The sequence below is a fragment of the Oncorhynchus nerka genome, linkage group LG10, assembly GCF_034236695.1.
Source record: "Oncorhynchus nerka isolate Pitt River linkage group LG10, Oner_Uvic_2.0, whole genome shotgun sequence".
Classification (NCBI taxonomy): Eukaryota; Metazoa; Chordata; class Actinopteri; order Salmoniformes; family Salmonidae; genus Oncorhynchus; species Oncorhynchus nerka.
In genome coordinates this window covers 103,128,945-103,139,812 of record NC_088405.1, presented here as the reverse complement: position 1 = coordinate 103,139,812, position 10,868 = coordinate 103,128,945, and the positions used below count along the sequence as shown (strand labels likewise).

Here is a 10,868-nt window from a genome sequence, read left to right as displayed (position 1 = left end):
AACTGGACGGTTTGAAACCCTGTTTTTTTTATCCATACGTAAGTGATATTAACTTCATCCGCCCTAATAAAAAGGTACATTGCCAAAACAAAAAACTCCCACAGGCTCTAGGACCTGAGAGGATCGGACTGCTTTTGCCAATATCCCATGTAACTCCTTTACTGTGAAATCTTTCAGCGCACGGAACCGCTCAGCAGCAATCACTAGGATCTCTATCTTCCTGGACCTTCTGTCCACCTTGGCAGTGTCATTAATTACCACAGCTATAAATGCCACAACGTCCACATTCTTAACCTTTAAAATGTCAGGATCCTGCTGGTGAAAGGCAACCCCTGCATCCTGCAGTGTATGTAGGCTTATCAACTACCTCGGACTTGACTCCTCTGGTGCACCATTCAAATCCCCAACCCCTTTCACAGCTGCTGCATATGAAATGCTCTGTACAACCCTTACTCTGGCCACCTCATTCTCTTTTGGAGGAAATTGGTGGCAGAACAAGGGGGAATTCTTATAGAACGGCAGCAAACATAAAGCCTCTATTTGCATGTTGCTTATGAGTGCATTTTACACATTTTATATTAAGTCCTGCTTAATATGTTTGTTTCATCGCAAATCAACTGCATCATACCAAAAATGTCTCTGGCTAACTTTTTTCTACACCCTATACAGTATCAATGAGCGTTAGCATTCGAGCAAACTGCTGCATCCAAAATAGTTATTTTGCAACGACCACAACCGAATATAATCTTAGCTACAGTTCAAGCAAGAATAATTTACTAAAATGCGGCCTCTGCAGAAGTCAGAGCAAATATACTTTTTTTTGCAGAGCTGTTGTGAAGTGAGTTTGTGTTTATACAGGACCTCCCGCCCTCACCTGTTAACTAATCACGTCAATGATTGTTACGAAATTTGATGAGCACGGTAATGTGGTGCGCAGCTCAATTTGGCCACCGGAGGCTCCGCAATAGTTTCATACAATCTATATTGCGCCTCCGACCACACTTTCGGATGAAGCATAAATAGGCTTTTAGTGAAGCGTCTTTCCAAACATAAATACATTAAAAACAATCCAAACCCTGTTATTACAGTGCAAGAGACGTGTAAGTAAAAACATGAACATTCAACATCACCATGGTGATGGCAACTTCCCCCTGCCTCCAGTGGTTTCAGACTGCTGCAAAGCCTGGTTGTATTCAGTGACATGTATCGTTCTGAACTTTACAGATAGAAATAGAATGGATAGAGTTCACACAAGTTCTTATTTAACAAACATTTCTGTTCTACACTACACTGCATTCAAATATTCAACCTTTAGCATCAGAGGCAGGTACTTCCACTCTTTTGCTGTCCACAGCACCCTATCAGCATAACAGCGCTCAGTTTCCCCTAGTGGCCAGTTTCCACGTCGACGTCCCCAGACATGGATGGACGTTTAATACTGAGTTGTATCACAGGGGACCTGACTGGTCGATGTTGATGTAAACACACCAGTACTGACCGTAACTGTGCTAGGAAGACTCCCATCACGTCTATGTTTAAATCAACAGGAAGCTCCGTCTCAGAACCATAATGATCGTTTACATTATACACAGATAGTGTAGAGAGAATGAACATATTGTTCATCTGTGTTTTACCATGACGCCCCAGCTCAGGGAGTGGAAGGTGTGTTACCATGACGCCCCAGCTCAGGGAGTGGAAGGTGTGCGTTACCATGACGCCCCAGCTCAGGGGGTGGAAGGTGTGCGTTACCATGACGCCCCAGCTCAGGGGGTGGAAGGTGTGCGTTACCATGACGCCCCAGCTCAGGGGGTGGAAGGTGTGCGTTACCATGACGCCCCAGCTCAGGGAGTGGAAGGTGTGCGTTACCATGACGCCCCAGCTCAGGGGGTGGAAGGTGTGCGTTACCATGTTGAAGCCTCAACGAGTGGACTCCCTGAAACAGAAACTGGCCTTCCACAAACTCTTGCCACCAAGATGGAAGCACAGAATCATCTAGAATGTAATTGTATACTGTCGCATTAAGGGTTCCCTTCCCTGGAACTAAGGGGCCCGAACCATGAAAAACAGCCCCAGACCATTATTCCTCCTCCACCAAAATGTACAGTAGGCACTATGCATTGGGGCAGGTAGCGTTCTCCTGGCATCGTCGGGCTGCCAGATGGTGCAGCGCGATTCATCACTCCAGAGAATGTATTTCCACTGCTCCAGAGTCCAATGGCGGCGAGTGTTTACACCACTCCAGCCGATGCTTGGTATTGCGCATTGTGGTCTTGGGCTCGGCCATGAAAACCCATTTCATGACGCTCCAGGCAAAGTTATTGTGTTGTTACTTCCAGAGACGTTTTAGAACTCTAGTGAGTGTTGCAACCGACGACAGACGTGGTACATGACTCAGCGGTCGCGCTCTGTGACCTACCACTTCACGGCTGAGCCGTTGTTGCTCCTAGACATTTCCGCTTCACAATAACAGCACTTAGTTGATCAGGGCAGCTCTAGCAGGGAAGACATTTGACAAACTAACTTGTTGGAAAGGTGGCATCCTATGATGGTACCACGTTAATTGTCACAGAGCTCTTCAGTAAGGCCATTCTACTGTCAACGTTTGTCTATGGGGATTGCATGGTGGTGTACTCGATTTTAAGCTGAATCCAGTCATTTGAAGGGGTGTCGACATACTGCTGTATTGATAGTTTATATATAATAAAGAGCTGCAGACTGAAGGATGCACATGTTTCATTGTGCAACATTTCAACACCAAAACGGAAATATTAATTGTGCAGGTATCCATCCATTAATCGTTAGTTAATTTCTTGCACCAATCACCTGCAAGTCATTGGATGTGTGTAGCTTCCTAACAGATGTATTTAATATTAGAGAGAACTCACATCAGAACATCCCACCAAACAGAACAGATGATAATCAACCAATAACATACGGGACAAGAGAGCGGTACGTTTTTACAAACTTTTATTCCTCTGTACATCTTCCCAGCAGCCGTTTATATGATGCCAATCTGGAACAGACAAGACAGGTATTAGCCAGGATTCACAGGGCAGTTATAAAGCATCACTATAAACAGTCTTTTTATAATGAGTCACAGTGAAGGTGGTCTGTTGTTGGAGCCTGGACAAGGACACCAGATTCAACTTGTCAACTATTCACCTTGATGAGTTGAATCAGGTGAGTTAGTCTGGGTTACAATACAAATGTCTGCTGTTGGGGGTGGGGGGCTATCGAGACGTTACTGTCACTCACCTTATTGGCAACATCCAACGCATCGTAATCTGGAGCCAGACGGACATACGCCTTCTTCTCACCATCAGGCCTTGGAGGAGAGAGGATTGTTAGAACGTATGGCCTCGTGTTTGTGTTTCAGATGTCAGTGGGATAAAGAACTCCCATTTCCTAATTGTATAAGTGGTTCCTTTGACGACATCTACACTGGGACTGAACCAACACCCAGCAATGGTGGGGGGGGTCATCATAAATAACTCTTCACTGGGCATCTTCAACCAGCTTAGGGCTGTCCCCGAACAAAAATATTGGTCGACCGAAAGTTGTCTATTCTTTCGACCAATCTACTTTAAGATGTATTTTTTCATACATAGACACCCCATGTTTGGATAAACGCAACTATATGCACTGAGCTTGTCTGATGCTTAAAGCACACAGTTTGATTAAATCAGACTCCCCTGGAGCCAGGCGTCTTATGGCCACATGGTGTTAAAACCTGACAGCGAGTGCCTGTGTGACCGGCACACGTCTCTCCTCCGTGCTGCAGCGAACAGGCACCACAGAAAGTTATGGTGCTGCTGGGGTTGAGGTTGCAAAATAATTATAGCTATTTACTTTCTTACTTGTTTCTGACTAAAAGGTTGTGTTAACGAAATCCCTCATTTGTTTAAGAAAAACATTCTATTGCCTCAACCCGTGCTCTCTTTACGTGAAACATGTACATATCACGTGTGACCAATAGGGCCTGACTTAGAGCCATAATCACATCAATAAGTTGGGTCAAAACTCAATGCGGTAACATGATGCGGAGGACGTGAAAAAGACTCGTAATGGGGGGGATGTTTACTGGGTGCTCAGGAGGGAAAGGGGAAGTCAGATCTGTGGAAGACATTTGATTTAGTTGTGGAAAATACTGGAGATCCAGACAACGGAGTGTATTGGTGCAAGTGTTAAAGAAATAAGTCTGTTCTAACGAGAAAATAAAGCCTATATTACAGCAAAGACTAAAAACAGTTGCATGCATTTGTGAATTGCTGTTAATTTATTGTTTAGGATAATTATTTAAAAGCTCCCGTTATTTAATTTCAAAATGTCAAATTTTGTGCACAGTTGTTTACATCCCTGTTAGCGAGCCTTTCTCCTTTGCTAAGATAATCCATCCATCTGACAGGTGTGGCATATCAAGTAGCTGTTTAATCAGCATGATCATTACACAGGTGCACCTTGTGCTGGGGGACAATAAAAGGCCACTGTAAAATGTGCCGTTTTGTTACATCACAACATCACACTGATGTCTCAAGTTGAAGGAGCGTGTAATTGGCATGCTGACTACAGGAATGTCCACCAGAGCTGTTGGCATGCTGACTGCAGGAATGTCAACCAGAGCTGTTGTCATGCTGACTACAGGAATGTCAACCAGAGCTGTTGTCATGCTGACTGCAGGAATGTCCACCAGAGCTGTTGGCATGCTGACTGCAGGAATGTCAACCAGAGCTGTTGGCATGCTGACTACAGGAATGTCCACCAGAGCTGTTGGCATGCTGACTACAGGAATGTCCACCAGAGCTGTTGGCATGCTGACTACAGGAATGTCCACCAGAGCTGTTGTCATGCTGACTACAGGAATGTCCACCAGAGCTGTTGGCATGCTGACTACAGGAATGTCCACCAGAGCTGTTGTCATGCTGACTGCAGGAATGTCCACCAGAGCTGTTGGCATGCTGACTGCAGGAATGTCCACCAGAGCTGTTGGCATGCTGACTGCAGGAATGTCCACCAGAGCTGTTGTCATGCTGACTACAGGAATGTCCACCAGAGCTGTTGGCATGCTGACTGCAGGAATGTCCACCAGAGCTGTTGGCATGCTGACTGCAGGAATGTCCACCAGAGCTGTTGTCATGCTGACTGCAGGAATGTCCACCAGAGCTGTTGTCATGCTGACTGCAGGAATGTCCACCAGAGCTGTTGGCATGCTGACTGCAGGAATGTCCACCAGAGCTGTTGGCATGCTGACTACAGGAATGTCCACCAGAGCTGTTGGCATGCTGACTGCAGGAATGTCCACCAGAACTGTTGTCAGCCCCCAAAAGGAGCAAATCAGACCGCCGTCTTGTGCACCATGGGAAAATAATCCATTTGCGACTACTCTACTAAATAAATCTTGGGTCGACGAATAGCCCATCAAGCAAGCAATAGACTAAATGGGGTCAGCCCTAAACCAGGGCCACCCTCTATTCTGTCAGATCGCCTCAAACCCCTACTCTGACCTCACGGCTCAACATGGAGGCATCCATTAAACAAACTCAACTACAGCTACAAAGGTAATGGGCAAATGTACTAGGTGGCCAGGTCAGACAAGCAGGCAGTACAGCATGTATCTATGGAGTCTAATGGGACAAGTCAGTTTAGCGGTAGTGATGCCTGGACTACATTCAGGTTAGTAATGTACTAATGGGCTAGGGTCAGTTTGTTATCTGGAGTACTTCTCCTGTCCTATTCGGTGTCCTTTGTGAATCTAAGTGTGCGTTCTCTAATTCTCTCTTTCTTTCTCTCTCTCAGAGGACCTGAGCCCTAGGACCATGCCCCAGGACTACCTGACATGATGACTCCTTGCTGTCCCCAGTCCACCTGGCCGTGCTGCTGCTCCAGTTTCAACTGACCTGGGCCCTAGGACCATGCCCCAGGACTACCGGACATGATGACTCCTTGCTGTCCCCAGTCCACCTGGCCATGCTGCTGCTCCAGTTTCAACTGTTCTGCCTTACTATTATTCGACCATGCTGGTCATTTATGAACATTTGAACATCTTGGCCATGTTCTGTTATAATCTCTACCTGGCACAGCCAGAAGAGGACTGGCCACCCCACATAGCATGGTTCCTCTCTAGGTTTCTTCCTAGGTTTTGACCTTTCTAGGGAGTTTTTCCTAGCCACCGTGCTTCTACACCTGCATTGCTTGCTGTTTGGGGTTTTAGGCTGGGTTTCTGTACAGCACTTTGAGATATCAGCTGATGTACAAAGGGCTATATAAATAAATTTGATTTGATAATGTCAGGATTAGGATATATTAAATGGTTATTTACCGGATGAGTGTGTTGACCTTGGCCACGTCGATGTCGTAGAGCTTCTTGACGGCATGTTTGATCTGATGCTTGTTGGCCTTGACGTCTACGATGAAGACGAGGGTGTTGTTGTCCTCGATCTTCTTCATGGCAGACTCTGTCGTCAGAGGGAACTTAATGATGGCATAGTGGTCCAACCTGGGAGAGAAAAAAGGAGGAAGACGCGTGGAAAGGGAGGAGGAAGGGTGGGGTAAGGAGAGCAGTTCATTAGACCAGTGTGATCCAAACTTTAAACCTAGGAGTCAATCTAAATCCTTCAAATGGCCCCTCTGCAAGCCAACATGTTACATCCTTGCAGGAGAGGACCTACATATGAAGGAGCAGTATTACCATGTCCACAAAGCAGCGAGGAGTTCTGATCGACAATCCATTTGGACTTCTAGATCACGTTGAATAAGACTGGAGAAATCCTAGGGCAGCACTTCTACTCAGACACTGTGAATATGGGCCTGACCTTACCTACACAGCCTTTAGCTGAGACCAACATGTTGTCTGCTGTCCTGCTTTACAGTCCAGTGGTTTAAAAGGAAATCCCTCCTAGCAGACAAACTGACCTGAACCATCAGTGGTTTAAAAAGAGGGAATCCCTCCTAGCAGACAAACTGACCTGAACCATCAGTGGTTTAAAAGGAGGGAATCCCTCCTAGCAGACAAACTGACCTGAACCATCAGTGGTTTAAAAGGAGGGAATCCCCCCTAGCAGACAAACTGACCTGAACCACCAGTAGTTTAAAATGAGGGAATCCCCCCCTAGCAGACAATATTCTGTATAGAGCACTTTCACAAAGTACAAGTCAAACAAGTGTGCATGTACTGTATAATTTTAAACTTACTTGTTTCTGCGCGGGGCACTCTTGCGGGGGTACTTGGGTTGTCTGCGGAGGCGCAGGGTTTTGGGGCGGCGGAAGGTTGGAGAGGTTCTAATCTTCTTCTTCCTCTGGCTGTGGACTCCTTTCAGAACAGCCTTCTTGGCCTTCAGGGCCTTCACTTTGGCCTCGGTCTTGGCAGGGACAGCTACAGAGGGAGACAAGACGTTAGGCAGGGACCGCTAACAAGGACAGGGAACATTAACTGGTTGGTGGGGGGGATGTGTAAACAGATTTCTATCATCCAGGCATCTAAACACCAAATCCGGTTACGAATAAATCTAACAGGAATGGGGGATTTGAGTAGGAATTCACATTGATTTCTCTGAGCAGAAGAACAAAGTAGTTTCCCATCATGTACCACAGTCTAACAGGGAATCTAAAAACCTAACAGTGTTCTGGGACAGATTTCCCCAAAACATCTTCAGGCTACGTTCATCGGTAGAACAGGTTGCCATTTTGCAAAACAGTCTATTAATGTTGCACTTGAAATCACAGGTAACATCTGCCTCAGACCACTGGTACAACAACTCATTAGATCACGGTTTGCCCTCCATCACTTAACACACACAGAATCTCCACTAAATATACAACAACAATTTGTATCTCCTGTGACAGACAAAAACATCACAGGTGAATGAATATACAGCGCTTTCGGAAAGTATTCAGACCCTTGACTTTTCCCACATTGTTACATTAGACTTATTCCAAAATGTATTAAATAGCCCCCCATCCCAATCAATCAGTCAATCTACACACAATACCCCATAGTGACAAAGCAAAAACAGTTTTGAAAATATTTAAAAACTGAAATACACTGCTCAAAAAAATAAAGGGAACACTAAAATAACATCCTAGATCTGAATGAATGAACTATTCTTATTAAATACTTTTTTCTTTACATAGTTGAATGTGCTGACAACAAAATCACACGAATTATCAATGGAAATCAAATGGATCAATTTTCAAATTTATCAGCCACTTGTGTGGGTTGTAGACTCCGTCTCATGCTACCACTAGAGTGAAAGCACCGGCAGCATTCAAAAGTGACCAAAACATCAGCCAGGAAGCATAGGAACTGAGAAGTGGTCTGTGGTCACCACCTGAAGAACCACTCCTTTATTGGGGGTGTCTTGCTAATTGCCTATAATTTCCACCTGTTGTCTATTCCATTTGCACAACAGTATGTGAAATTTATTGTCAATCAGTGTTGCTTCCTAAGTGGACAGTTTGATTTCACAGAAGTGTGATTGACTTGGAGTTACGTTGTGTTGTTTAAGTGTTCCCTTTATTTCTTTGAGCAGTGTATTTACACAAGTTCTCAGACCCTTTACTCAGTAATTTGTTGAAGCACCTTTGGCAGCGATTACAGCCTCGAGTCTTCTAGGGTGACGCTACAAGCTTGACACACCTGTATTTGTGGAGTTTCTCCCATTCTTCTCTGCAGATCTTAATTAAGTTCTGTCAGGTTGGATGGGGAGCATCGCTGCACAGCTATTTTCAAGTCTCTCCAGAGATGTTTTTTACTGAGTGGCTTCCGTCTGGTAACGACCATAAAGGCCTGATTAGTGGATTGCTGCAGAGATGGTTGTCCTTCTGGAAGGTCCTCCCATCTCCACAGAGGAACTCTGTAGCTCTGTCACTGACCATCGGGTTCTTGGTCACCTCCCGAACCAAGGCCCTTCTCCCTTGATTGCTCAGTGTGGCTGGGTGTTCAGCTCTAGGAAGTCTTGGTTCCAAATTTCTTCCATTTAAGAATGACGGAGGCCACTGTGTTCTTAGGGACCTTTAATGCTTTAGAAATGTGTTGGTACCCTTCCCCAGATCTGTGCCTCGACACAATTCTGTCTCGCTCTAAGGACAATTCCTTACACCTCATGGCTTAGTTTCTGCTCCGACCTTATATAGACAGGTGTGTGCCTTTCCAAATCATGTCCAATCAATTGAATTTACCAAAGGTGGACTCCAATCAAGTTGTAGAAACATCTCAAGGATGGCCAATGGAAACAGGATGCAGCTGAGCTCAATTTCAATTTTCATAGCAAAGGGTCTGAATACTTATGTAAATAAGGTAAATAATGTCTTTTGGGTACCCTTATCCAGATCTATGCCTCAACACAATCCTGTCTCTGAGCTCTACGGACAATTCCTTCGACCTCATCGCTCGGTTTTTGTTCTGACATGCACTGTCAACTGTGGGACTCACATGACTTGTTAAGCAATTAAAATCGATCATTTTATTTTTGGGTCACGTTGATATTTTTTCTAAATATAACGTGACAGACATTCATACTTGCTCATAGTTTACACAATTTGAAGCCATGTTGAATTTACAGTCAAACATTGCATGAAAAAAATGCAAGAGAAAACACTTTCAATACACAACACATTGAAACATAATGCAAACAGACTGGCGTCAGGAAGTTTATTCTGTTGCTAAATACTTAGGAGCTACAGCAAACTCTAAAGCCGATCTTCTGAAATCATTGTAAGTCCTATAAAGACAGTGAAGTTTCACATTGTATGGATTAATTGTGGTAGAGGACCTTGTGCATTTAAGGTAAACTAAACCCAATGTTTATATCCCAAAACAAAGCAGCTAGAAACAGCAAGCTTGCTTGCTAAAATGCCATGAATGTTTCATGCGTCGACATGTCCCAAAATGAATAGTTTGTTAATAGTTCATTTTGATATTTCAGCCTGCGTGTCTTGAGAGCGATGACGCACACCCGGTCTGGTGTTCGGTTTAATAACGTTACATTACGACTAGACCCGGTAGTCACATCAACTATATCAACTGAAGCACGTTAACTAGGTAGTTATGACAACACAATGGGCATTTTGATAGTAGATCATGTACTTGTACAATAATTTAAACGTTTCGGTCCCATCAAATGTAGTAGCTCGCTAACATTAAGCCCAGCTTCAACTGCACATGTCTCTGCCACACAGCACTATGGGGCATCTGCGTTAATACTGATCTGACTAAACCAACATGTGCACAACTTAACAGGGCCTTAGAAACGATTATTATACCACACAGACACCGGAGTCCAGTGTTTAACCTGGAGGAATTAGAAATGATAGATAAGCCAACGTTGAAGTTAGCTAAATAGCATAGCCTAACGTCGCTGCCAGCCGGTTGCACCGTTACACATTTAGTGACCGTAGACAAAATAAGCACGTCTGTGATTTTCATCGGTATAATATAGCTATACATTAATCTTGGTAAACATGTACATAGAACATACGTGGTTGTGTATTTTATCTGACTTTACGGGAAAACAATGTACAGATTCACGAACCTTCCTTCTTCGCCTTCGGTGCCATGTTGAGAAAGGAAGAATGATTGGGGTTTCCGCAGCTATGATACAGGGGCGAGAAACCGGCACTCACATATCGCGAGACTGGCGAACTGCATCATGGTACTTGTAGTTAAAGGTCACCCTTTCTCGGATGAGTCCAAAAATATTTGGAATTACATACTGCTACATATGAACTGTAGCTAAGTGGAGAACAGCTAACTATGATTCTGCTACACAGGAACTGTAGCTCAGTTGCACCCCTAAAAACATTTGTCATAAGAAACTAGCTCCTGGTACTGGTTCATGGGAACTGTTGCTCAGTGCACTACAGCTCACTATGTG

General features: G+C 44.5%; 1 protein-coding gene across 1 annotated transcript; it reads right to left on the bottom strand.

Moving 5' to 3' along the window:
- Nucleotides 1-2,950: 2,950 nt before the first annotated feature.
- On the bottom strand, nucleotides 2,951-10,629 carry rpl23a (ribosomal protein L23a). The gene is made up of 5 exons (XM_029650922.2): nucleotides 10,527-10,629; nucleotides 7,189-7,369; nucleotides 6,317-6,493; nucleotides 3,256-3,325; nucleotides 2,951-3,013 (listed from the first exon to the last, which is right to left on the bottom strand). Exons 1-5 carry the CDS (start codon nucleotides 10,549-10,551, stop codon nucleotides 2,999-3,001), a joined length of 468 nt encoding a protein of 155 aa, XP_029506782.1. The 5' UTR covers nucleotides 10,552-10,629; the 3' UTR covers nucleotides 2,951-2,998.
- Between the last annotated feature and the right edge of the window lie 239 nt (nucleotides 10,630-10,868).

Excerpts from the sequence above, each read along its gene's own strand:
- rpl23a (XM_029650922.2), bottom strand. The coding sequence starts at position 10,551 with ATGGCACCGAAGGCGAAGAAGGAAG. Across the intron at positions 7,370-10,526 it reads ACCGAAGGCGAAGAAGGAAG|CTGTCCCTGCCAAGACCGAG; the intron begins GTTCGTGAATCT and ends CTCCCTCTGTAG. Across the intron at positions 6,494-7,188 it reads AGTGCCCCGCGCAGAAACAA|GTTGGACCACTATGCCATCA; the intron begins GTAAGTTTAAAA and ends TTTCTCTCCCAG.